This window comes from Agelaius tricolor, unplaced genomic scaffold (genome assembly GCF_023055355.1).
Source record: "Agelaius tricolor isolate 1412-34295 unplaced genomic scaffold, bAgeTri1.0.p SCAF_18, whole genome shotgun sequence".
NCBI lineage: Eukaryota > Metazoa > Chordata > Aves > Passeriformes > Icteridae > Agelaius > Agelaius tricolor.
In genome coordinates, this window is record NW_027269278.1 from 17,922,708 (window position 1) to 17,949,658 (window position 26,951).

At 49.7% G+C, this 26,951-nt stretch overlaps 2 protein-coding genes across 2 annotated transcripts; one reads left to right on the top strand and one right to left on the bottom strand.

Moving 5' to 3' along the window:
- Positions 1 to 24: 24 nt before the first annotated feature.
- Positions 25 to 5,188, bottom strand: GNPDA1 (glucosamine-6-phosphate deaminase 1). Its single transcript, XM_071443661.1, has 6 exons — positions 4,453 to 5,188; positions 4,278 to 4,379; positions 2,919 to 3,101; positions 2,206 to 2,390; positions 1,482 to 1,656; positions 25 to 1,212 (listed from the first exon to the last, which is right to left on the bottom strand). The coding sequence occupies exons 1-6, from the start codon at positions 4,574 to 4,576 to the stop codon at positions 1,115 to 1,117; spliced, it is 867 nt and encodes a 288-aa protein (XP_071299762.1). The 5' UTR covers positions 4,577 to 5,188; the 3' UTR covers positions 25 to 1,114.
- Positions 5,189 to 10,969: 5,781 nt separating this feature from the next.
- NDFIP1 (Nedd4 family interacting protein 1) lies at positions 10,970 to 26,552 on the top strand. Its single transcript, XM_071443662.1, has 8 exons — positions 10,970 to 11,131; positions 19,972 to 20,059; positions 20,779 to 20,909; positions 21,757 to 21,844; positions 22,012 to 22,136; positions 23,757 to 23,823; positions 24,380 to 24,485; positions 26,421 to 26,552. Exons 1-7 carry the CDS (start codon positions 11,087 to 11,089, stop codon positions 24,481 to 24,483), a joined length of 648 nt encoding a protein of 215 aa, XP_071299763.1. The 5' UTR covers positions 10,970 to 11,086; the 3' UTR covers positions 24,484 to 24,485; positions 26,421 to 26,552.
- Positions 26,553 to 26,951: the final 399 nt, after the last annotated feature.

Below are 26,951 nucleotides of genomic sequence, written 5' to 3' on the forward strand. Positions count from 1 at the left end.
CCGAGCACCAGACACAGTCAAATGTCACCATTTAAAAAAGTAAAGACATTTAGTGAAGAAAGTTACATTACAGATCAACAACTTACAAAACTTCTGTATAAAGAAAATAAATGTTGCCCAGTTTTCTTGCCCCTCGTGTGAGAGCACTGGACAGAAATCCCAGGAGTCACATTTCAGAATTGGTGGGGTCTTGGCTGTTGTCCACCTGTGTGGGGTGTCTGTAATGAAACAGAGGCTGAAGCCAGTGAGAACAGAGTGTTTCCTTTGGGGCTTGTTTGGCTTCTCCTTAGAGAAATGGAAAATTCTGGAGAAGAGAGAGCACCAGGCATAGGAAATCATACCTGGGCCTGACAACTGTGACATCCTCAGGTGCCTGAGCTGCACCATGGACCCCATGTGGGGGATGATGCTGGAGCCTCTTCTGCTGAGGGGTCTCCAGTCCAACATGTGGCTCAGAGCAGGGCTCAGCCAGGGCTTTATCCAGTCAGGTCCTGGCAACCTCCCAAGGAGAGAGCCATAGGGATCCTGTCCCACTGCTTGGCTGTTCCCACAGTGGGGTTTTATCCTCTCCAGCGTCAGCATTGTGTCTCCACTCCCACCCCACTGTCCCTTCTCTTCTTCCCCTTGGCTCCATCTCCTGGCCCTGGGTGCTGCTCTGAGCTTGCCCTTCTCCAGCTGGACAATCCTCTTTTCCAGGATTCTAATGTAAGAGTGTTTCATGGAGGAGGAAGGAATAACAGAGATGCTTGTCCTAATTGCAAGGAATACACCCCAAAGTTATCAGCCACTTGTGTCTGAAACATTGTACTTTCATTTATCCTCACATTTCAGTTCTGTAGCCTTCAGTCTGTGATTACAGCCAGTTCACAGATCAAACAATTCATTCTTCATTTCCTTCAGAGAATGAGTTGGTGGCAGAAGTTTGTGGAACACAGAACACTGGGTCCCATCCTCCTTTGGTTAATTAAGGCAGGTGTTTGGCATCTGTCTCTTTAATGGAGAGAATTCATATGATCATTCCGCTAATTTAAGGACAAATATGAGATCAGTTTCTGCAGCAATTCCCTTTTGTCCCAGCTGTTCTCAGCAGCTGGGTCAGCACTGCCCCAGCACATTAATCACTGTATGGCTTCTTGGACTGGCTCCTCTCTGCTCCCATCTCCTTCATGCTGTACAAGGGCTCCACGAGCTTGTTGTGAACCATCATTAAACCTGATGGAGAGAGTCAAAAGGCAATTTAAGTAGACATAATACAAGAAAGTTCTCCTTCATTGGATGCTAATGGAATTAGACATTACTGTTGTCCTTGTGCCTTTGCTCCCACACCAAGCATTAAGCATTTACCTTCACACATACTACTGTGGTATATTTAAGGAATATACTCCTTTAGGAGTTACTTATACAGCAACACCTCTACAAAGCATGGCTTGTGGCTCCTAAAAATGTAACACAGCAGCTGCCTGGCCTGGTCAAACATTCACCTTTGAAGTACTTCACTGTTTTGACTTTGAGCTCCAGCGTGGCGTCCTCGTCGCACACGAACACGGTGTTGGGGTGCTGCTGAAAGGCCGACACCGTCCACATGTGGTTGACACCATCCTCAATGGCTTTGTACAGAGCAAAGGCTTTGTGGGCTCCCGTGATCAGGATCATCACCTGCACCCCCAGACAGAGAGGGGCAGTCAGGGAGAGCCCAACCACACCGTGCCAAGCTGAGAATGGGGACACCCCTGTCACCCTCCCCACAGCCACTTCTCTGTGCTGCTGCTGCTCTGGCTGCTTCGGCTCTCAATGAAATCACAGCCTGGGGGGTCACTGCAAGGATCCTTTGGGCACCTGGACACTGAGATTTACAAGTGTAGATCAAGAATAGACTCCAGTAAAAGTGGTCCCACACAGTTTTCATCACCTGCTGGTGTGACATCAAGTCTCCAGTTACTCTCCAGGTGAGATTCTAACCAAAGACACCCTCCCAAACCTTCCTGGCTTCCTGGGGGGAACAGCTGCTGCAGGGTTACACAAACACAAGTGCCAGCAGAGATGGAGCAAGAGCCTCTCCATGGTGTTGCAGGATGCCAGAGGACAGGAGGATCAGGCATTCTGTGGCAGGCATATCCTACACCAGAGGACACGTGGCTGCTCCATAACAGGATAACCTTTGGCTGCTCCAGAGGAACTGCAGGAAGCCACTTCTTATTTCCTCACCTCTCTGGCATCCATGACAGTGCCCACTCCAACTGTCAAAGCCATAGTGGGCACTTTGGAGAGGTCACCATCAAAGAACCTGGCATTGGCCAGGATGGTGTCCATGGCCAAGGTCTTCACTCGTGTCCTGGACACCAAACTGGATCCCGGCTCGTTGAAGGCGATGTGACCGTCGGGGCCAATGCCTGGACAGGGACAGTGACAGCACAGGGTCAGCTGTGGCAGCAGAGCCAGCAGCTCTCCCAGGAGAAGCACAGGCAGTGCTCCCGGGAGCACAGAGCTGAGAAAAAACCCTGCAGTTCCTCTGCTTGGAACAACCAGACTATGACCTGATTGCTCTGGGACAATGACGAAGCAAAGAAGGTGGCAGAACCTTATGAGAAACTGATGGGAAGAGCTTGTGTAGGAAAAGCTACTCCCAGCAGTTTTCTGTTGCCACTGACAATTGATAAATACCTCACATTTGTACAGTTCTAGCCCTTCCCACACTTCCTGAACAATTCACTGACTGCACTGAATACCTAAAGCTGGGAGTGGTAGGTGGGGAGACAAGGGTGCCAGGACACTGCAGTGCCCAGGGCAGCAGCTCCCGGGCAGGGGTGGATTTCACTGCAAATGCACTGAAAGTGAACAATCCTGGCAATAAACGAGAGCTAAGGAGGACAGGCACATCTTGGGGCAGGGTTTAGATGCTGCTGCTCTCGGGTTCTCACCTCCAACAAAGAGCTCGATGCCTCCAGCTGCTTTGATTTTCTCCTCAAATGCATCACACTCTGCCTGGAGATCAGGGGCATTTCCATCCAAGATGTGGACGTTTTCTGGTGAGATGTCAATGTGCTTGAAGAAGTTATTCCACATGAAGGAATGGTAACTTTCTGGGTGATCCCTCGGGAGGCCTGGTAACAGAACACACAGGACTGAGGCCAACTGGAACAGTATCACCCATAACAAAGCACTTCCACACCACTGCAGTGGCTTTGGTGACAGAGCACTGCTCTCTGTCCTTTGTCACACCCTCAGCTTTCAGAGTTGTTCCTATTTCCCTAAATACCAGAATTAAAATCAGCTCCTGTAACATGGCCATATTAATATACAATAGATGTTCAAAAAGCAGGTGTGTGCTGTGCCTCATCTGTCAGTACCTTTTCAGCCCTTTTCCCATTTCATTTTAGTAAGAATTATTTTAAAACTGTGCAGAAACCTGGGAAATAATAATTATTGTATAATTATTGCATATTTACTCCCCTTGAATGCTGTAAACCCACACTGGACTGCTTGTTCCCTAATGCTGCTTGATTGGGATTATTCACAGAAAAAAACCCTCCTGACCAGGATAAAATTATCATTAGCAAATATTTAGCTTGTATGTTTTTCACCTTTGGATCTATTTCTTCTGAGGAGACTGTTTCACCATGACTTCAGCAATGGCAGTCCTTTGCTAAATCAGCAGGAGATACCTGAGGGCACTCAGGGGACACACTGGTCTTTGTAAGGGACCTTTATAACCCCGGAGCAAAGGTGGAAGGTAAAGCTGCACCCTGAGCCTGCAGTGATAATCTGTTCTTGCCTGCTCAGTGCCTGAGTGCAGCTAACACACAGCAGTGTCTGTAATAGTGTGTGCAATACTGGGCAACACCAGCATCCAGTTTTGTCCATACGTTTCCAAACCTACTGAAAAATTTCAAATTTCTTCCAGAGGTTTTCAAATTGTCCCCCTTTGCTAATTCCCTGGAGGTGTTTAAGGAGAGACTGGACGTGGCACTCAGAGCCATGGTTCGGATGACACCGTGGTGTGGGGTCACAGGCTGGACCCGATGATCTCAGAGGTTTTTTCCATCCTAACTGGTGCTGTAACTGTGAGATGTTGATGCTGTAACTCTGAAATGCTGATGCTGTAGCTCTGTGAAATGTTGGTGCTGTAGCTCTGTGAATGTTGGTGCTGTAGCTCTGTGAATGTTGTCCCTCTTACCTGCACAGGTGGATTTCGGGCACCGCCAGGCTCTGCCGGGGTAAGGGCCCAGCAGCTCCCGGGCAGGGACAAAGGCGACAGGACAGGTGGCTGCGGCACTCACCCACATACTCGTCCATGTTGAAGGTCTTCACGTACTTGAAGGAGAGGTCCCCGTTGCGGAAATACTCCACCAGCTTGCTGTAGCAGCCCAGGGGGGTGCTGCCTGCGGGGAGCGGCCGCCTCAGCCGGGGCAGGGCCCGCGCTCGGCCCCGGCCCGGCCGCCCCCCGGCACCCACCTGTGGGCAGCCCCAGCGTGAAGAAGCGCCCGGGGCCGGGCCCGAACTGCACGATGCGGTTGCGGATGTACTTGGCCGCCCACTCGCTGGCCTGCGAGTAATTCTCCAGGATGATGAGCTTCATGGTGGGGCCGCCCGGGACCGCCGCTGCCTTCGCCGGGGATCGCCGCCGCCTGCGGATCGCCTCTGCCCGCGCTCGCCGCCGCCCGTGCGGATCAGCCCTGCCCGCAACCTCCGCTTCCTCCCGGCTCGCCCTGCCCGGGATCACTTCCGCGGAGGGCGGGGAGCGCCGGGCCCGGCCCCGCGGGAGGAACGGGGCAGGGCCGGAGCGCAGCGGCGGAACGGGGCGCGCCGGGAGCGCGGCGCTGCGGCTGCCGAGCGCCGCTCGGTGAGTGTCAAGCTGGGGGAGGCAATGCTTCCTCCAGATACATTAAAATGGCCCTAAATATCGCGGTGTGGTTCTGCTGGAGCGTCACCATCACGGCAGGGATCCACCCGGCTCTGTCCTTCAGCTTTTCAGCCCTAGGGCGAAGCTCCCAGCCTTGTCCCACCAAAACGAATTGTTCTCACACTTGAACTGTTCTGTAGGGACTCACTTTGGGGCAGGTTGGGGTCGTTCTGGGGGATGGAGAGACCATGATTTGTCTGTCCTTGCTCCTGGCACAGAGGTATCCCCAAAACACCTTCCTGCTGTTGCTCCAGAGTTCAAGCTCTCATGAAAATGCACCTGACCTCTCCTTGCACACAGGCTTGATCCCTTGTTGGGATACAAAGCTCTTACTTCAAAGTTAGACCAATATTCAATTTCATCAGGAGGAAAAATGAGCTACAAATTGCTTTGCTGGGATCCAGCCCAGGCAGTTACTTTTCATTTTAATAATTTAAATGACCTGGCTAGAACCAGTGCTCCCGGTATTGTCTCATCCTGAAGAGCCCTTGGGTTGCCCGTGGTGATGATGGGTGTGGCGGGCTGTGGGCACACACGGGAAGAGTTTTCGGCCACAGAGACTAAATAAATTCTATGGACAGGTGTTTCCATAGTAGTGTCAGCCCACGGGCAGGTCTCTCGGCGGCCGGTGTTGGGTGAGAGCTGGCAGCAGCGGCATTCCCGGTTCTCCCGCAGGGCAGGGCAGGGCAGCCTGGGCTCTGGCTCGGTGGGACACAGCTCTTCACTTGTGCCATCGGGGCCATTTCGGTGCGGCAGAGCCATGGGTTCCTCGGGCACTGGCAGGAATCACGGCAGCGGAGGGTTCGGAGGCACAGGACCGAGGTGCCGGGCTAACCGGGGGCTGTGAGTGGACGGGGACCCGGCTGAGGCCTGGACCCTTCGCATGCTGGAGCTGCTTCAGTCCTTATCCAGATGTGCCGGCACGAAGGACACCTGGTGAGCGCACAGCTGCCCTGCACACACACCTGGGAGCTCCCACATCACCCCTGCTGTGGCACAACTGCGGCTTCTGGTGTGCAAAGCCAAAACTGCTGCAGGGCTGGGCTGGGAGAGAGCCCCGGCACCGCCACTCCCCACAGAGCCCTCAGCGGCTCGCTCGGTTACCCTGGAAACGCGGCCAGCGCTCGGAAATTTCGGAAAAGCAAATTCTGGAGGCACAGCCCGCATAGGAATTGATGGCAGGGACACCACGGACTTCCTCACCACGGCGGTGAGCTCTAGGGCACAGCCGGGGTGACCTGTGGGCTGTGGGCTTTGTCTGCCCCCAGAGCGGCCTTGGACAGCGTCACCTCGTCCCCTGCTCCTCCTCACCTGGCCCGGCTCTCCCGGGACGAGTGGAGAGCTGCTGCCTTTGGCGCCGGCCTCGCAGCCCCCCAGCTGCTCACACAGCGCCGTGGTGGGGATGGGGTCGGTGAAATCCAAGTGTTGGAGGGCTCTGACTGCTCAGGTGTGGCTTTCAGCTCCCCTGCCAGTGGCTTGGGCAGCTGCAGTGCACAAAGAAGCAGGAGGAGCCGACAGCTCCCGGTAAAAGCAAAACATGTTTTGGTGAAAGCAAAAGCTGCAGCGGAGCCAGGCAGGTGCCCCCGCGCTGCCCACACCCAGCACATCCTGTGGATCCACACGCTCCATCCACCCCGAGCTGCTCCGGGCTGGGCTGTGCGTGTGACTCGCATGCTGGGTATTTTTAGGTATGATAATTTCTGCCCGTTATTGTTCTTGCATTTACAGCGAGCTGTTCCCATGCTGAAGAACTTCCTGGTGTCTGAACAGGCTGATTTTCCTTCCTTGCAAAAGCAGTAGATGGAAGGAAACAAACAATTCTCTTAAGGAGAAGCTGATGTTTAATGGGGGGAGCTCTTAGAAACCCAGCTTTTTCTTTTGCCCCATCTTGAAGGGATCAGAGTCAGCAGCGCTCAGAGCCCAAGGCTTTTGCTATTGGGAACTGCTCGGGAGCACTGGGATTCTTTTCCTGAAACAGCAACAATTAAAAAATTATCTCCATGAAGAATCCTCTCTCCAAATCCTGTAATTAAAGAGTCTTTTTAATATCCACCATCAGTCACCTCTTCCTGCTCCAGCATGTTCCATTTACCTTCTGACCCCAATTTATAAGAAAAGGAGAAATGATAGATCTGGAGGGGACCTGCTCTTTCCTGCAGGCCCCACTCACATCTTAGCTCTCCCAACAGTACCCAAATCCTAATTAGGATATTTTTGGGGTCACAACAAGCCTATGGGTAGGGCAATGCATGAACAGACAGCTCTGGAGAGCACCCATGCCAGTCCCTTTCCATTTTGCAGATGATGTTGCCATGACAAAGCTGTCAGGACGTCCTCGCCAGGTTCAAAACTGCCAGCCTAAGCAGCAAGGCATTTAATCTGGATAGCAAGGTTAAATTAACCGTTGGTTAATTGTGATTTCTCCAGTAGGATGAAGAAACAACAGAGCAACAAAGGGCATTGGTGAAATCAGCGAGTGGGGCCCCTGAAGTCAGGCTGGGCTGAGCTGGCTGTGCTGTGTGGAGGCAATTTGGAGCTCAGTTCTGCTTGCCCCGTGCACCATCCTGCACAACTCACTGCATCCCTCCATATCTGCCCCTCAATTCTGCTGCTGGGTTTCAGAGGAAGAGAACTCCCATTGGGAAATTCTTCCAATTCAATGGCACTGTTGTTTTCATCCCTCCTCCTCACAGTACTCGTGGCTTATTGGGCCATAGTTTTCCACACCAGTGAACAAGGCACTGCTCCCACCGGGCTGTGGGACGTGTGGCTGTGCTCGCTGGGGCTCTCCTCGTTCCAGCAGACCCCGTGTGACCGAGTGGCTTTTGTTGCTGTAACAAACACTGAAATTGCAGCTGCCTGCTGTCCAGAACCCCACAGGGAGCCCACACCTGCAGGACCTGCTGCTTCCGAGGCAGTGGGGCAGCTGCCTGGGCAGGGGCTGTCGCAGAGCCACAGAATGGTTTGGGTGGGAAGGGACCTTAAGATTGCCCAGTTTCACCCCTGCCATGAGCATTCCACCATCCCAGGTGGCTCCAAGCCCAATCCAACCTGGCCTTAGACACTTCCAGGAATGGGCCAGCTGGGAAAGGGGCTGGAGAATTCCTGAGGGAACTGGAGTTTGGCTTTTTTGGGCAAAAAGATCAAAGATGATTCAAATACAAGATGATCCCAAGCACAAAAAGTCTTTGTGGCCAAGTGATATTTTGGGGAAGAGTGTCTGTTAGACAGCATTTATTAATCCTTAACAAATCTCTCCAGCTTAATTATATAATTCTAATTCAGGATGTTATTCCACAGTGGGAAATGACATCTATGGATATTCAAACCCTGTGATTCCAACTCTTGCACATGGAGTGTCTCTGCCTTCAGGGACACAGGAGTACTTTCGAATTGATGACAAAGTGTTTCTGTCATATGAACATTTTGATTTTTTTTAATTGGGTAATTTAGCACTAAAAGGTTAGAAGAAAGATCTAGCTTTAATGCCCTGCTCAGTTCTTATCAGTTTAGCTTACACGCCCTGCTTTTGAGGTTGATAATTTAGCTTTTAGTGTTCAATATTTATTACAAAGTGCAGATTAAAAGTGTTCTCTTTATTGCTCAGTTGTATACAATAATTAAAGGAACACATGTACAGCTCCAAGATTTCAGAGGACTCACTCCACTACTTTTCATACTTTCAATTGCTTTCAAATACTTTCACAGCACATCCCGTACGGAAGTCACTAAAATCAATGACTTCAAGCTTCAAGTGTCTCTTGGGAGAAAAGACATTTTGTACTGGGAAAAAAGACAAAAAACACAGAGGCATGAAGTGATTTGCCTCAAACCACTTGGGAAATGAAAGCAGAACCAGTCATGTGCTGTAACCACAGCATCATCTTTCTACTGAGCTTCCCCACCTTAGAAAATAAAAATAAATATAGGGAGAGAAGCTGGAAGAAATTGCCCTTACCCCTCTGGAGTCAGTCATGCTCAGACTAGATGGACTAATTAGCCTGTGATTTGCCTCCACTGGCCCCAAAATGGCTTTGACACAAATGGTTTCACCATTTCTCCAGGATACGTTCCAGCATCTTCTCTGAGGACATGCACAGGTTGCATCTTATTTTAATCTCTGCATGTCCAAGTCAGTCACTGTGCAGATAATTACCACTGCTGCTACAGCCTTACTTAGGGGTGTAATCCCACCTCAGCAGCGAGTAAATCCGTGCATGTCATCAGGACGGCTCCTCACTGCAGGGAAATTCTCAGTGCAAACCGAGAGTCCTGTGGAAAGGTGAAACCAGAGTCTGTCAGTGCCTGCAGCTCTTGTTCCAGCTCCTTCAAAGGCATCTGTGTTGCAAGAACCTTGCCTCGTCCTTGTGTCTCCAGCATTTCTCAGGAGCCACTCTTTGAGGTTATTCATCACTAAAATCCTTCATGGTTCCTGCCTCTCCTTCAGCATGAGAACTGGGATGTTCATTCATCTCACTAAGACATCGATGAACTCCCTACCCCTCAAAGGCAAAATACAGGGAGAAAAGCATCCAGCCTGATTATGGTAGGGAATAATGAGCACTGAGGCCTGTATTTATGACTGAGTGTGCAGTTCAAAACCATGTCCTCGGGCTTCAATGCTTGCAACTCTCTGAATTTGCAGTTTGGAATCCCAGCGGGGCTGATTCAGCCTTCCTTATCCTAAAGCTGATATATTTAAATCTCATCCACCTTAGGGATTGATGTGGGTAATTTTCTGCAAGCCTGACTAGAGCTGAACCGCGCATGTAGAAAACAAATGTTACACAAGCTGAGAAGTGTTTTGGCCAATGTAACACTGAAGAACTCAGAATAAACCAACTTCTCTCACTGCGTGGTTTCCTACACGTGCTCCTTTTGGAAGGAAGGAACTCAACACCATCTGCTCCCTGTGGATATGGAAGAGCTGATGGCCAACACCTCGTGTTTGGTGCAGCTGCCCTGTTCCCTGCCCGCGTGGTGGGACAGGGATGGCTGGGGTGTGACCCAGGCTTGGTCAGTGTGGCTCACACAGGGCTGGTTCCTCAATGCTGGCTCTGGTATGTCCCTGCTGAGGCAGCATGGCTCTGCATCAATTTCCTGACTCCTTAGGTTTCATTAACCCATCCCATGGCAGCTTCCACTCTGAAAATTATACTTGAGTTCCACAATGTAGATTATATGTAGTGCACTGAGTTTGTGGGGTCACTCCTGCAGCTGCAGTGGTGTCGGGGACACGCTGCTGGCTCTTGGCATTCCCGCAGGCAGCGGCACATGGGGTCCCCACACACAGCTGGGCTGGCTCCTGGCTGGCTCGGGTCACCCTCCAGCCCCAGTGGAGCCACCCTGGTTGGGAACCAGCCCAGCAGAGAAGGACCTGGGGGTGCTGCTTGACAGCAGCTGAACAGGAACCAGCGTGTGCCAAGGAGGGCAAGAGGCCAATGGCACCTGGGCTGTCTCAGCAATAGTGTGGCAGCAGGAGCAGGTCAGGGACTGTCCCCTGTGCTGGCACTGCTGAGGTGACACCGTGAGCGCTGTGTCCAGTTCTGGGCCACTCATGGTGAGAGAGCCCTCGAGGGGCTGGAGCGTGTCCAGGAAAGGGAACGGAGCTGAGGAAGGGTCTGGAGCCCCAGGAGCGGCTGAGGGAGCTGGGCAGGGGCTCAGCCTGGAGCAAAAGAGGCTCAGGGGACCCTTGTGGCTCTGCACAGCTCCTGCCAGGAGGGCACAGCCGGGGGGCCGGGCTGTGCTCCAAGGGACAGGGACAGGAGCAGAGGGAACGGCCTCAGGCTGGGCCAGGGCAGGCTCAGGGTGGACACCAGCAGGAATTTCCCCATGGAAAGGGGGCTCAGGCACTGGAACTGCCCAGGGAGGGTTGGAGTGCCCATCCCCGGAGGTGTCCAAGGAAGGAGGTGGCACTCGGTGCCCTGGGCTGGGGACAGGGTGGGTGTCAGACACAGCCTGGACTCGCTGGTGTTGCGGGTCTCTCCCAGCCTCGGCGGTTCTGTGGTTCCGTGACCGTTCCAGGAGCGCTGCTCGCGGCCCGGGGCGGCTCCGGCGGCGGGCGGGGCGGGAGGCGGCGCGGCCGAGCGTGACGGGGAGGGCGGGAGCGAGCGGAGCCCGCAGCGAGCAGCGACCGGGCCGCCGCCGCCTCCGCCTGCGCAGCGCCCGCACCGACCCCGCAGCGCCATGGCGGCCGCGGCCGCCGAGCCCAGCACCGGCCGCTACCAGCAGGTGAGGGGCGGCGGGGCCGGGCCGGGCGGCTCCCGGGGCGGCGGGGCCGGGAGCGGGGCCTGTGCTGGCGGCAGCGCCCGGGGCGGAGGCCGCGGGTCCCCGGGGGGTCAGGCCGGGCTCGGCCGCGGAGCCGCTCCCCGCCGGCGGGGGGCTGGGTGTGCCCGCGGCCGGTGTTTGCCCAGGCCCGGGGCCGGTGTTTGCCCAGTCCCGGGGCCGGGTGTGTCCGGGGCCGGTGTTTGCCCAGTCCCGGGGCGACCTTGGCGCAGGGCGCTGACCCCGCCGCTCGTTTCCCTCCACGGCAGCGACCCCCCCGCCAGGGAACGGTCTCGTTCCGCAGCGTCCCGAGGTCACCGTTAGTTTTCTTCCATCTTTTACCCGTGGACTCCCTCTAGGCCAGGGGCTGGCCTTAAAGAGCTCCGTGGGGAATTCGGGTGGTTCTTCTCTTCCTGCCTCCCGTTTGTCTGCAGTAACGGCCCCACGGAAAGGGCCGGGTGTCGGCTGGGCCCCCGGTGATGACCCAGTTCTGGCAGGCGCCTTTCCGACATCAGACATGGAGAATTCTTTACTTAGAGTAATGGAGAAATCCCTCAAAACGGCAGACAGCTCGCTCTTGCTGAGCCCAGGCTCTCCCAAGAAATCGCTGTGTTGTGACTTTTCCTGGGTAGCATTCCCAGCGTGGGTAGGCTCCTGCTCGGCAGAGTTCGAGATACACCCTCCCATGGGATGGAGTACTTGTCTCGTCTGACAGCTGCGGGTCTCCGTGCTTTTACATACTGGAAATGGAGAAGTTAAGCAAAACTTGGGCTTTTTTTTTTCTTTTGTTCAGTGCTAAACTGATGTGCTCACTTCCAATGAGAAATCTCTTTGTGTTGTTCTAGACGTGCTAGGGACAGATAACCAGGTCTCTGCACTAATCGCCTTTCCTGGCAGAGTGCTGCTGCTGGTGTTGACCCCAACAAGTGTCTTCACAAATGCCTTTTCCCAAGGGCTGTGCAGCGTGTCCCATCACCCAGAGCAGTGGGGATGGGTGCCACAATCCTGCAGGACCCCACTGGTGTTACCTGGCTGATGCACACACTCCTGGTTTCCCCGGCAGGGGTGTGTAAAGCTGTTGTTTGCCTGCTCAGTGCTGTGTCTGCTCACACCTCGGGCAGAGCCAGGGCAGACTCATCTCGGAGCCCTGCAGAGATTAGGGAGCCTGGCTGTGCCAGAGGATTTGCACTGCTAAAGACAAGCACATAATGGAGCCTGTGGAGCCACTGGTTTAACTGGAGTGAGAGGCAGATTCTCGCATGTAAATGTATTTACTTTGGTGCAGCTGTTTAGAAATTGCTTCTCTTTCCTTGCCCTCTGCCAGAACCCAGGTGTTCCCATTGTTAAGTGTGTTATCACTGAACTGGCTCCTAATGCTTGTGTTGCTTCAAAACCCTGCAAGCTGTGGAGATGCACTTGGGATTTAGATAGAGAGGATGAGAGAGTGGGAGAGTCTCTGTAGCACTGAATGTGTCAATTTCCCCCCATATTTTGAAATTTATTGTGTGTGGGAATGTACAATAATGAAAGTATCATGTGCCAAGGAAGAGAGACTGCTAGTGAAGTGATAACTGCAAGGGCTGGGGTGAATACAGGACCCAGTCAGTGGAGGTAGCCTGGAGAAATTCACAACAAGCTCATTTAATCCTTTAAATTATTGGATTATGAGTCAGTGGAGGAATTTTCAAGGCTTGATCTTTTTGGGTGATGGGATATTGCATAAATGGAGTTGGTTATGCAGGTAGGTGGTTCCTGTACTGGTAAATGTGATTGACTGTCCGAGTGTGCCAGGGATGTGTAACCCTCACTCTGGGATGGGTTCCTGATGTATCCATGTGTGTATGGGAACAGCACTGAGGTGTGGGCACTGTGGAACCTGTACAATATTTGTAGGATTCCTCAAGTGTCTGTATTTTCAGGAAAAAAGGTGAGGGTTAGTGACCATGATCTGAGCACAACAGAACTCGATACCCCAGTTGGAGACCTGTGTGTTTCCTCTCCTCTCCCAGCCCTTGCAGGTGGGATGTGGGAAGGTGGGGACGTGGGCTGTGCTCCATCAGCAGCCTCTTTGTTCCCTGCAGACTCCCAGCCCATGGCTGTTCACCATCATGGGCAGTGTGCAAGGGGCGTGCACTGATTTATTTTCCAAAGCAAACTTCCTAGCCCATGGCTTTGTTCAGGCAGGAGACAATCTGATAAAAAGTAGCCTGCAGTGGTGCCGCTGGGCAGTGTGAGTGTGAGCTCAGTACTGAGGAGGTGCAGCTCCCTGTAAGATAAAACTGAAGCTCTGGAGAAGGGATTTCAGCCTCCCCAGCCCGCCCTTGGGGAGCAGGGCTGGGACAGGCTGAGACTGCTGGATTTGGATCCTCCTCTGCAGGCCAGGTGCTGGGGCTGTGCTTGTGGAGGTGGGAATGGAGAGGTTTGGGAAGAAGGAGAGAGAGCTGCAGCCCGCCCCGGTGCTGTTATTCCGGGCACTGCTGTGTCCCCAAAAAGGGACACTGACAGAAATGACACTGTTGTCATTTCAATCTGCCTTTGGGAAAGTTATACAGGGATGTTGTTGGGATTAGTGGGTTTAAAGCCTTCCCAGCATAACCCTGGATTGAGAGTTCAGTTGGCAGAACTGTATTTCATCTTTGGAATAGAAATTACCTTCCATTCTGGAAAAATATAGCCCAGCTTTAACAGGTTTATTTACACTCTGTGTTTTCCAGGCATGCTTTGCACTTGGAGCATTCGAAAATACATGTGAGGTGTATGAGTAATGTAAACCCACCTAGGAAATGGTGGGAGTGTTAAATAATGAAGATGTATTCCTTTTTAAGTGCTGTGTCTTCCTGTTCCACTTGTTGAAGGTTTACATGGATCATGAATCATTCCATGAAGGGAGGTGTCAATGGGAAAAATAAGGAAGAAAGATTTTTCCATTTGTTTGTTTTTTGTTCTGTGAAAACTGTAGAAGAAATACATTGCTGGAAATAGAATGGGAATAGAGTTTAAATCCATGAAGAACTACAATGCTTCTTTAATATCTGGGGAGGCTGGAGTGGAACAGGGAGGCAGATGTCAGTTGCTGCCTTGTGTGTACCTTGAGCTTGTGTTTAATTTTGCAGCTGAAATGGGCACACAACTTGAAACTAAAAAATGAGAACATTCCAAATCTTTTCATGTCAGCAGTTAGAATCAGAAATCTCAGTGACTGTTTCCTCAGTGAGGTCCTTGCAGTGTGCAAGGTGTGCTGGCTAAAGTTAAGAATGCTAAGAAACGTTGCAGGGTAGGTTGTTTGCATATTTATTTATATATTTTATTTTATTTGTAAGCAGAATAGGGGATGCCACTGACATAAACCCAGTAAAATTAGAAAAATTGCAGAGTAAAATTGTGCAGCCTCTGCTCTGAGGTTGTGCTGAAGCTGCCCCATGTCCAGCCTTGGCTGTGCTGAGGTGACTAAAATCTGATTATTTTCCTCTGAAATATCCACCTCTGTAGGCAACAGTGCCTGTCAGGTAAGTTTGCACGGGTTTAGTGATTCTGTGTGAAAAAGTTATTATAGAATTTAAATACATTCTGTCCCTAAAAATCAAAGGATGTGGGAAAGGCAGGGAAACAGCAGCAGTCCAGTGTCATCTCACAGCTTGTGTAGCAGCAGAAAATAGCTTTGCAAGCAAACTTTTAAATACAATATTATCTCAGGCATCAGGATGGTGTTGAGCTCTGAGTTGGGCTTTTTTAGTAACTTCTCTCTCATGACTAAAATCCAGTGGGGCTCAGTAACCCCATTGGGAAGCAGCTGTAGGAGCAGCCCCTGAGGGCTTTGGGTTGTTCTGTGCTCCCAGGAGATGAGCAACCTTTATCTGTGGGTTTGGCATCATGACTTAGAAGTAACCATACAGAATGCAAGGATCAAAAGTTTTGTATGTGTGTGAGTTCTGATCCTTTGTCATGGGGACGAGTGAGCAAAATTCAGTATTGAGGACTATCCAATCATTCTGTTCCTGCCTGTTGTGAAATATCCAAATTTGATCTGTGGTGGCACAATGGGATTTTTTTCTGTGGAAGATACTTAACCTTCTTCATATGACCATTTAAAAAGGTGTTATTTTAAAATGTTTAGAAGTCTTACTGAAATACCCTAATGTCCAGAAAAATATCAATCTGATTCTAAATGTTATGAGAAGACCTTATGCTTTAAGTGTGGGAAATTTAATTACAGCTATCCAAGATTAAAACCTAATTTTTCCATATTAAGACCTTGATCTCTCAAGTCTGAGGCCAGTGTGTGGCACAGGTTTGTGCTGGCCCAAGTGCCTGTTTCCAGTGTGTCCAGACCAGTCTAACTCCCTGTTTGAACAGAAACGAGGGAATTAGACCAGCTTGTTTTCCAGGATTGAGGAGCATTTCTGTGGTGTCAGGCCCTTGGCTGCAGTTGAGTCAGAGAACATCACCACAGGTTGTATTTTATGGACATAAAATAGGTTTAGATTTGTGTTTTTCCCTTTTGGTGGCTCACAGGGTCGTTGCCATCACCCCCCTGAGCTGGATGCTGCTGCTGGCTCCTGCTCTGTGTGGGCTCTCTGGGTGCCAGGGAGCTCCAGGTGCCTTTGGGCAGTGGGGCACAGTTCTCAGGCCTTGTGAAAAGGGAGGAGTCTCAGGATCTCCAAGTCACTCAGGTTGGAAAAGCCGAGTCCCAGCTGTGCCCCATCCCCACCCTGTCCCCAGCCCAGAGCACTCAGTGCCACCTCCAGGTGCCACCTCCAGGGATGGGCACTCCAAACCCCCCTGGCAGCCCCTGCCAAGGCCTGAGCGCCCTTTCCATGGGGAAATTCTGGTGTTGGCACAGGTAGGGAGGTCACTCCTGGGGCTGGGCTCTGCTCAGGGCTGCAGTGAGGCTGGGGCAGGAGCATCAGCATCTCCCCAGGGAGGGTTGGCTTGGCACAGGTGCCACATGTGTCACCTGAGAGGTGCTGAGCACACCTGTGCCACTGCAGGGGCTGGGCCAGACACTCAGGGCTGTCACTGCTCAGGGAAATGGGCTGGGAGAGCCTACAGGGGAAAACAGTTATTTGCTCATCAGGGAGAGGGCTGAGGGGAGTGGGTTGGCTTGTCTGGTAGCTTATCATTATTCCTGCTGATTAATAAGCTGATGTTAAGTTGCAGAAATTTGCAACAACATTGAGCAAAAGGCAGGATTTTAAATCAGGGTTTGTTTAATTAAGTAAAGCAAAAGTCAGTAAAAATAACTCTCCTTTTCAGAGTTGGCAGTGACTTCAATTTACTTCCAAAAGGCTGAAGATATGTAATGATTTGTGATCTATTGCTAAGGCCAGGCTTGTAGTAATGCTGGTTTAGTGTAGTGATGCTCATTTGGTGTAAGGAATATTTACATGCAGCCTCAGAACATGGCAAAGGGGAGTTAAAAAATAAAGATTCAAAACTATGTGAGCAGCCCATATGCTGAGTTTAGGAAATTTGGAAGAATTAACCAATATATTTATTGGAAATGCTTTCTTCAAAGTTTACATGGAAATATTTCCAAACAGCTTGGAAGATTTCAACTTCATGTTGCTGTGCTGTGTATTTACATGGGACAGGTCTCAGTTAGGGCAAGTGGCAGCCAGAGGTGATGTCCTGCTCAGTGCCAGGCTTCTGATGATGGGTTTTTTGGAAAATAATTACCCCTGGGTGTTCTGTCAGTTCACTTTCTGTTGGTTTAGCAGTCTGGTGAAAAAATCCCAGCCAAGCTGTTGTTTCAATAACTGCATGCATGGCTGTAAAGACTGTCTTATTTTTTTATGCCACGAATACCAGAACCTTGCCTGAAAAGCTAGAATCCATCAGTGAATCTAGGAAAGAATGATCCCACAGCCTGAGCAGAGCAGACTGAAGTCAGACACTGGTTTTAAGCAGGCTCTCTGGGTTCTGAGGCCTCGGGGGAGTTCTCTGGGAGTCCATACCTGGAGCTGTGCAGGGCAGGTGGGAGCCAGGGCAGCGAGGCCTGATGAGTCATTCTTCCTGTCACATGAACCCTCCCTGCTCTGCTAATAGGCACTTAGTTGAATTTTAGATGCCTGGAATCATTAAAAAGGCTGGTAGGCATTTGTGTACCTTGTCCATTAGAAGAAAAATATGTTTTCTATAACTGTAACCTCCTACAGCCTCGAGCTCAACTTCAGAAAGTAGCTGCATTTTTTGTGTCATTATCCATTACCTGAATTGGGATGTTTGAAGGCAGCAGTGAATTCAGCTGCTTTCTCCCACGTGACATTGGTGGAAGAACATGTATTTCTTTTTACTATTGAAAGAAGAACCAGTGGTAGGAGTTAATATTCCACTCAGTATCCGTGTCCTCTTTTGTTTCATTTCTTCCAGTGTTGTCATGTGGTGCTTTCCTTCCCCCTCCCTGGTGACTGTGCTCTCAGGCTGTACCTGCCTTCTTTCTTACAGGCATGAGGGGCTGAATTTCTGCCACCCCCTCCCCTGGAGAACAGGTAACAAAGGGCAGGTGGAATCCAGGGTGTCCCAGCTGTGACAGAGCCTTTCCTCCTGTCAATAGACAAGGTCCTGCACAGGCAGAGGGAGAAAAGAAGTGCTGATTTTTCATATTTTCATGGATAGACTGGCAATAAGCATGGTGGAGCATTTTCTGAGAATTCATAAACTACAGAGCCGGGGGAATCATGGAATCACAGAATGGTTTTTGGGTTAGGATGACTTTAAAGATAATATTTTTAGTATTTTTTTCCCCCTGCCGTGTCCAGGGATCCAGGGGCAGCTCTCTGGGCAGAGATTCAATCAAGCAGTTTGGCTCTGTGTTTTCCTGTCCCTTCCATTGCCCCTCGTGCTCTGTGCAGGGTGATTTGGGATTTCTGGATGCTGTCTTTTTCTAAAAAATGAAAACATATTCCAATAAGCAATTGCTTCTCAAGTTAGTTTGCATTTACTTGTAACGCTGAGCTCTGTGGGGTTTATAAAATTTTTGTTTCTTGGAAAGGCTTTGGGAGGACGAAGGTGCCTCGCTGTGCTGGGAGCTGCTGCAGCTGCTCCTGTCCCTGCTCAGTGCCCTGGGGCTCAGTAAAGCTCAGGTGAGGCAGGTCCTGCCACCTCCACCCTCGGGGCCTCACACCCTGGGATTGTTTGCTGTGCCTCACATCTGGCCAGGGGCAGCTCTGGGCTGTGTCCTGCTGACAGCTGGGCTGGGAGCTGCTCCCTGGAGCAAGGATTAAATTTTCATCCGGATCACCGATTCCTCCTTCTTCAAGGAAATGGTTCAGTGTTGTCATGTGAGGACTGCTTATCCACAAAGCTTGGGGCTGACCCAAGCACCCTTTTCTTCTTCCCCACCTCTTCTGTTTAGAAAATGTTCCTGGGGAGCAGAGTGAGCTTCAGCTGACGTGGAACTGGAGTGCAGGACTGCAGTGCTCTGCTGTTCTGCTGCACCTGGACTGGATTTTGTTCTGGTGCTTTCCAGTGTAATTTCCTCCCTTTTCCCCCTCTCAGCTGACCCCTTGGACCTGCCAGCAGAACCACACATTGTCACCTGCTAAGCACAGTCAAGGCTTTCCCAGAGGGTGTGGATGCTGTGTCACCTGGAGCAGAATATAGGTTATAGACTTCCACTGGCACAGAGCAGCTCTGGCTGCCCCTGGATCCCTGGCAGTGCCAAGGCCAGGTTGGACATTGGGGCTTAGATTAGCCTGGGTTCATGGAAGGTGTCCCTGCCATGGCAGGGGGTGGAATGAGATGGGCTTTAAGGGATGGCCCAACCCAAACCATTCTGTGATCTGTGATGTTAAGCAGCAGAAGGAATAAAATTCCAAAGCACAGAACACTTGGATATCCAAGATCTGCGTTTAGAAGTGGGAGCTGATTTATTTTTCCCTGATACAAATAAGATAAGAACATCCCCCTACGCCCCCACCCCTGTGTTAAATGCTCAAGGAGAATGGCAGCATGTCTCTCCAAAGAAAAGAAAGGAAAATATCCCAGATGGCTTCAGGAGTGTGGGGTTGCAGGAGGGAGAGCTGGAGCAGACATTGTTTAGTGGTGATTTCATACGAGGGCAATGCCTCCTGCTCAGCCCAGTGCTTCAGTCTGGAGGTGCTTGTTTGAGGTGAGGTATTCTGCAGAGAAAACCTCAGTGCTTTTGCTGCTGAGGTGATGAGAAATGGAAGGAAGGGAAACATGAGATGGCAGCTGTAACCTCCTTTCTGGCCTGGTGCTGCTGCCTCCCTGATCAAAGCTGCCACGGCACACCTGCCTCGTGCGGGTGATGCTGGAGCTGTGATAGCTCCTGGTTATTTATACAGAGCCTGTGGGAAGCACAGTGCACAAAATAAACCCGCTCCTTTTCAGTCATACAGTGTGAAAGGTTGAAGGGAAATGGCAACATTTGTACTTTTGTGCACCATTATGTAATGTATCCATGGAAAAAACCCTTCCTTAGCAAAGCCACAGGCAGCAATGGAGCCTTTTGTTGGGTATCTCACTGTATTTCTTTGACTAAAACAGATGCAACTGCAGCTTCTAAGCAATGTCAGCTGAGGAAGTGCCAGGGAAATGGAAAGGTACTGGAAAGCTGTGCGCTGTGCTTTGCTGGAGTCCAGGTGTGTGAGGAGAGGATTTAAAAACAACATTAAAACTGCAATAGAAGATTGATCATTTCAAGTGGGAACGCTTCAGAGGGAGGCTGAGCAGCTGCTCCGTGTCCCGTGCTGCTTCCAGAAGAGTCTGTTGTGTGCAGTTAAAGCTGCAGGGGTGGTGTCAGAGCACTGAGAACCCCCTGAGCCCTGGTGTGTGGTTCTGTTCAGCTGCAGAATGAAGAGGAGCCGGGCGAGGCCGTGCCGGTGGTGAGCGACGCCCCTCCGCCCTACAGCAGCATTTCTGCAGAGAGCACAGGTACTGTCACCTGGGGACAGGGCTGGCATTGCTCTGCTGCCACTGACTGCCCTCCTCATCCACAGCTGGCTCTGCAGCACCTTCCTGAGCTGCAAGGCTCAGGATTGATCCACACAGCCTGTCAGTACTTGTGGTTTAGGAGATGCAATTTGGCTGCGCTCGTCTGATGTCATCCCATCAAGGGGTGTTCAAGTTACAGTTCACAGTGTTCTCAGTAAATTGGAGACAGTTAAAAATCAAAGTGCTGGGAGGATTTGTGGTTCCCCTCTCATTAGCTGGCATTTGGATGATGCTGTGCCCCTTCCTTAAAGGATTCATTCGTTACTTAAAAGGGTTTAAAGAATTCACTTTTCCTGCACTTTCCAATAACTAAGCATTTGGTCATAAGGATGGGACTTTGGCTCATCCTCCTGTCCTGTCCCTAATAACTTTAATAACCCCTTGGATCTGGAAACGTGACTATTTCTGAGTATCCAAGTCGGCAGAGGCACAGCATGTGGTGTTGTTTTAAGCAGAAGTGCAGCCAGACGTGTTCAGTGAGTGTTCTCTGCGTTGCTGGCTATCAGAGAAGGTGCTCCCGTGCTTTTCCCTCTCTGCTTTGGGATGGCAGGAGGCTGGGCTGGGTGGCAGGGTGGGGAACGGGGCTCACTGGAAGTCAGTGCTGGTTCCCAGCAGGGTGTTCCTGAGCAAGTGCTGAGCTCTCTCTGTGTTTTGTGCAGCTTACTTTGACTACAAGGATGAGTCAGGCTTCCCGAAGCCGCCGTCCTACAACGTGGCCACCACTCTGCCCAGCTACGATGAGGCCGAGAGGAGCAAGGCTGAGGCCACCATTCCCTTGGTTCCTGGCAGGGTGAGTGTCCTGTCCCTGTCCCTGCCTGTCCCTGTCCTGCTGGGTGCCAGTTCAGCTTTAACTCCTGCCCATCGTGTGTCATGACTCTCAAAATTTGTGTCGATGAAGCTTTCTGGGGTGGTGATATTCCACACTTCTGAGAGTCCTGTGGCTATTTTTATTTTTTTTTTCATTTTCCTCTGAGCACTGTGATGATGTCAGACATCTCAGTAATGCCAGCATGTGCTAGCCAGATTAGCTTGGCAAGCTGACAGAGGGACTGTGCTGTATCCCTGTGCACTGACACTGGGGTTTTTGTTGGGTTTTTTTTCATTTTTAAAAAAGATTTAGGATTAATTCTTCAGCTGTCTGGCATATCTACCCTTGATACTCCTGCTGCTAACTTAGTTGACTTTTCTAGAGGTCAGTGTAGCTGATACAAGGACGATAAAACCATTCTGTCAGAATTATTTCCTTTTGTTTTTTTCAACATTATCTCTTGTTCAGCCATTCTTTCCACCCCTGCTAGCATTGGAAGTCCCCTGCTCATTATACTTCTTCACAGAAGCCAAATTCCTTGCTGAGATGATAATTTTTTGATGAGTTGAAGAATTCTTCACAATGAGAACAAGAACATGCTGGATCTTGACTATGTTAAAAATAAAGATACATTTCCTATTATATAGATAACATTTCATGCCCTGCACCATTTCAGGATGAGAAACAGGAATTTTCTCATGCCTGCATTTGTAGATTTTGCTATTTAGGATTCCAGCCCTTTTTTTGAAGAGTCACACCCAGAAGTGGGGTTGCTGTATGGACTGGGTTGACCTAAATCCCCCATGTGCTGCCTCCCTCTGCATTGCAGGACGATGACTTTGTGACACGGGATGACTTTGATGACACTGACCAGCTGAGGATAGGAAATGATGGCATTTTCATGCTGACTTTCTTCAGTAAGTACCTGATGGAATCAACTTCTTTCCAAGCAGTGACCCACAATAGTTTGGGTCACATTTATGTTTATGTAGCACCAGGAAAAACCTGAGTGCAAGGAGTTTATGGTTTTATTCCTTGGAATGTAAAGGTGTCTTGACCTGCTGCTTTTCTCCTGCTTTCTCAGTGGCATTCCTCTTCAACTGGATTGGATTTTTCCTGTCTTTCTGTCTGACTACTTCAGCTGCAGGACGATATGGGGCCATTTCTGGCTTTGGTCTGTCTCTTATTAAGTGGATCCTTATTGTCAGGGTGAGTTGTGTGGTGCAAAACCACGGACACAGACACTGATACTCTTTTTCCCCAGTAGGTTTTTATCTCATACTGAAGTTAGTGATAAATTTAGGTTTTTTTTTTTTTTTTAATAATGAAATAGTTTTTGAGCTACTTACTCACTAAAAACAGGGCTTTTTTCATAATTGTATCCTGTTTATATGCTGAATTTCAACTGTAGTGAAAGAAAAGAAAGATTGCACACCCAGATATGCTTTGGGGATGCTCCATCCCTGGAAGTGTCCAAGTTTAAGCTGGACAGGAATTCCTGGGATAATGGAAGGTGTCCCTGTCTGTGGCAAAAGAGAGGAGCTGTAGGACCCTTTCCAGCCCAACCCCTGTGGGATTCTGGGGTTCATTCTGTGTGTCTGACAGAGCATGGCCTGATCAGAGTGTGGTTTGGGCTGAGCAGCAGCAGCAGCACTCTGATCCTGGGAAAACACGAACCCAGGCAAAGCCAGCCCTGCCCTCAGCCTCTGCAGCCTGCTGTGGCCTGGCTCTCCTCTGGAAAGAAGGGAATTCTCTAAAATGCAGGATAGCTGATGAGGAGAGGGAAACAGGGCCGTGGGAGGAGTGAGGTTTGGAGCAGCACTGGGAGAAGGCCGTGGGTGCCCTCTGGTGCAGCCTCCCTGCGGCACAGGAGCAGGACCAGCAGCAGCTGCCATCCTGCTCCAGGATTTTTAGCTCTTAAATTTTTTGGAGGGATTGGGAGAAAAAAATATTTCCATCCAGAAAGCTTTATTTGGAGCCTGTGAAATGATGGCATTCCAGGCTGAAAGTTGAATTTCAAGCAAAGCAGTTCACTGGCTGTAAGTAAAAGTAGAGAGCATTCATGTCAGAGCTGTCACTTCCTACCCTGTCTTTTGGGGCTGGGAATTCTAATTTGTAAATGCAGCATCTCTTCACTTTTCTGGCAGTTTTTGTGGTAATCTGGGTTCAGAGGTGTTAAGGGCTGTTTGCTGGATTAAGAGGTGTGACAGAAGGAGGTGACATTATCTGTGGGTTTGATTTAGACATCAGTAACAAGTTTATCTTTTGTTAGGTTTTAAGTTTGAATAGAGCAAACCCAGAGGAATTATAATGTATTTATACTGAAACTGTGAACAGCAGTGCTCTCATAGTGTTGGTGCCTTTCATTTAATAGCAGTAATTTTCCCAATTGGGAATCTTGTCAGTGGATTCCACAGGTTTTCAGGGATTTCTTTCCCAGCTGTTACACCATCCAGCCTGACAATGTAATGAATGTGCTGCACTGCTGCAAGCCTGCTCTGCCCTTTCAGAACCTGCAGCTGTGCTTTATAAGCATCCAGGACACAATTTAAAACAGGAATATTTGCCCAGCAGTGTCCTTGTGCCCCACTGATTGGCAGAATTCATAGCTGGGTGTGGAATCTGTCCCGTTCCCCTGGTTGGAGCTGGTGCAGAAAAACCATAAATAACAGTTTGTGGAGGTAACTTATTGCTGCAGCTGCTGAATGCAGCATCCCTGAGAGCTCTCGTGTGCAGCCCTGATCTGGTTACTGCTAAAATTGGTGGGGATAGACTTTGGTTCACCAACTTCCATGTGCTCTAAACTGTACTTTTTTTGCTGTTTTTCAGTTCTCCACCTATTTTCCTGGTTACTTCGATGGCCAGTACTGGCTTTGGTGGGTCTTCCTTGTACTAGGTGAGTGGCTGTGGGGGGAAAGATGCTTCAAAACTGTAAAGTCAGGTAGGATTTTGAGAGCATTCCTGGCTGTTAAACATGTGTGTGTGGATGTCCAGATGAAATGTGACCCTCATACTCCTCTGACTGAGCACATTCAGGTTTTAAAGGCACATGTAAACACTGTCCTGGCAGTTCTTGGTGGCAGCATCCTGACATCATCCAGAAGTTAAGAAGAGAATAATGCTTGTAACTGATATTGTGTCTGCTCTTGCATCTTAAATGGAAGAGTGGATTGTTCCCTTCCTCATCTTAGTTTCTTTTTCCTGCTTTGGGAGTGACTGGATCTTGTTTGGAGTCAAAGTTTTGTGGTTACCCAAGGAAAGTTTGTTTTTGAAGTTACCTGAAATGGAAAGATGAGGTGTTATTGCTACCAAAAGTAATTCCTGTGTGTGATCAGCTGCTGTGCATCCCAGTGATGAGGACCCTCTGTAGAGGTGGCAGGGAGTTCAGCTGCTCCCTCTCCTTGGAGAAGCAACACCTGTGGTAACTGGACAAATGTGTCTCTCCCCTGCAGGTTTTCTGCTGTTTCTCAGAGGATTTATTAATTATGCAAAGGTTAGGAAGATGCCAGATACGTTTTCTACTCTTCCCAGAACCAGAGTTCTCTTTATTTACTAAAGGTAAATTTTCTGCTTTCCTGAATTTGTTCTGCTTTGACTTTAACTCTATTTAGTGACTTTTCTAGGCTACACTTTCCATTGCTTGAATATTTTTAGAACTCAAGGAAGCAGGGAACAGTTGTTTCTTGGTACCCCCTACCCAGCTCCTGAGTCTGCAGAGTCCAGACTGACCTGATGGGAGGCAGAGGAACACTGGGCATTTGCCCCTGAGTGTTTGCTGTGAGGAATTGGATATTCATTTGATTCCCTGACTAGATACTGTGAGAACAAAACCCCTGCCCCTTGGTACTGCTGAGTATTTGGCAAATGTGTCTTAGAGAATAAATCACATGCCTGAAACACGTGGTGTGTCCCAGCCCCGAGGAGAGGTCACAAAATGCTGTTAGAGGGGCATGCCAGTGCCTTTGGCTTTGGTCCCAGAACGAGCAATTTCTCTGAATCCTGCTGTTTCAAATTGCTGCCAGGTTCCTGAAGAAATGACAGCCTTGCACACCTTTGCTCTCCTCAGACCCCCCCACACACCTGAGCTGCCCTCCCTGAGCATCTTGCAAAGACCTGAGTGCCTGGGAGTGTTTTGCTTCAGTGCTGAACCCCAGGCTGGCTGCCTTAATGGGGCTTTAAAGGAGGAGGCTTAAGTAGCTGAAGCCTTGTAGCATAATTTCCTGCTCACAGCAGATAATGGCCTGGCATTAACTGTCCCTCCCCGAGGGGAAGGAAATCCTGGAATAGGTTCTTCCCAGCTGGGGAATGCAACACGATGCTCCCTTTAGAAATATCATAATAACACTCCATTTCCCCAGAGAGGCAATTGCAGCTGGGACAGTCAAAGAAACCAAACCAGCCCCAGCTTTAAATTGGGGGTCATTAAATTGTTGAGATTTGAAAACCGAGCCTTGGGTTTCCAAATGCACTTCCCTTTTATTAGAAACTGCAAATTGCCCACGATTCTGCTTCGTTTCCAGGCTGTGAGGAGAATCTGCAGCACAGAGCAGCCTTTGTGCAGTGCTTTCCTCTGGTGATAGTGTGTAAAAATAGTTCAGCCAATTTCTTTACGTGTTTCAGGTCTGTTTAGCAAAGTTCTGGTTTGTGACCTCCTCCAGGATCTGTAATGTCCTCTCAGATTCCTGCTGAGTCACCAGAGGCTTGATTTCCCCCAGTTTATGGTCACAGAATGTGAGCATTTAAAGTCAGCTTTATCTCTGTATTTTGTCTGACTGAACAATTTAAAAAAAAATTTTGCTCCTTTACCAAAACTTTATTTTTTATTTCCTAAAGGAGCTCTGTGGTTTCTTTTTGCATAGACTTTTCCTGTGTTTGAAATTTGAAATTACAGGTTAGAGACCTGGCTTCACTCCTTGCTTGTGGAGCTGTAGAGTGTTTAAATCCTTATTTATGTGTCATTTTAGAGCATTTTAGAAAAGCACTTTCAGATATGCTGAGATAAATGTCCAGAATAATTCATAAATATTTCAACTGTGATACTTCCCCTGAAAATAAATCTTTAATCCTGAATTCTGAGTGAAGAAGCCACAAAAGACTTGGATTTTCAGTGTATTATTGTCCTTAGATGAGATTTCCTCTTCAGGGCATGATGCAAAGGGCACAGTGAGGGATTATTGTTATTTCAGAGCAGGGATAATTTTAGAAAATTAGGAGGGGAATAATGAGTGCAAACCAGAAAATAAAACCTGGTGAAACGAATCTGGTGAAAAGCTGGAGTTTACTATTCCAGCTGTGTGTGCAGTAATGGACACAATCCTGCTGTTATCCTGTAAAATACACACAGATTCCTGAGCATTTTGCTGGAGTCACATCATTGTGTGCTGAGACACTTCATAAGCCCTTACACATCCTGTGCTGTGTGAACAACATCCTCCTGTTATCCAAAATAACCCTCTGACTGCAGCTTTGGTGTTCAATATCCTTCTCCAACAGATGTTTTCTGGCAAATGTCTTCCTGCATTAGTGAAATCCCCCCCAAGAAGCAGCAGGACACCTGCAGGAAGTGAATCAAGGCTCTGGAGCAGAAGAAAAAATAATCACCTGCTTTAAAATAAATAAATAAAAGTACTGTTGGAAAAAGAAAAAAAAAAAAAGGAGAAGCATTTCTTTCGATTTGTTTTTAGGTGTAAAATTTTAATAATTAACGCAGAATTCTGTAATTGTTGACTCATTAGTGGCTAATGTTTGAAGCAGCTCTTGCAGTGAGTCTGTGCTGTGCTGATGGAGCCCTTCAGCCAGGGTTTGTGGTGTTTGGGCAGCAGGAGCTGTGCTGGGGCCAGCAGGGGCCAGGCTTGCGTTAGTTCCAGCCTGGGAGCTGCCCGGGCTCTGCCTGTGCTGGGCACAGTGTGACACTGGCCTGTGCTGGGCTGTGTGTGACACTGTCCTGTGCTGGGCACAGTGTGACACTGGCCTGGACTCTGTGTGACACTGTCCTGTCCTGGGCTGTGTGTGACACTGTCCTGT

Bases quoted from the DNA above. Each gene is read 5' to 3' on its own strand.
- NDFIP1 (XM_071443662.1), top strand. From the start codon at position 11,087: ATGGCGGCCGCGGCCGCCGAGCCCAGCACCGGCCGCTACCAGCAG. The intron at 20,060-20,778 runs GTACTGTCACCT...TGTTTTGTGCAG, and splicing joins CATTTCTGCAGAGAGCACAG to CTTACTTTGACTACAAGGAT. The intron at 23,824-24,379 runs GTGAGTGGCTGT...TCTCCCCTGCAG, and splicing joins GTGGGTCTTCCTTGTACTAG to GTTTTCTGCTGTTTCTCAGA.
- GNPDA1 (XM_071443661.1), bottom strand. From the start codon at position 4,576: ATGAAGCTCATCATCCTGGAGAATTACTCGCAGGCCAGCGAGTGGGCG. The intron at 3,102-4,277 runs GTGAGTGCCGCA...TTCTGTTACCAG, and splicing joins CAACATGGACGAGTATGTGG to GCCTCCCGAGGGATCACCCA. The intron at 1,213-1,481 runs GTGAATGTTTGA...TCTCTCCATCAG, and splicing joins AACAGTGAAGTACTTCAAAG to GTTTAATGATGGTTCACAAC.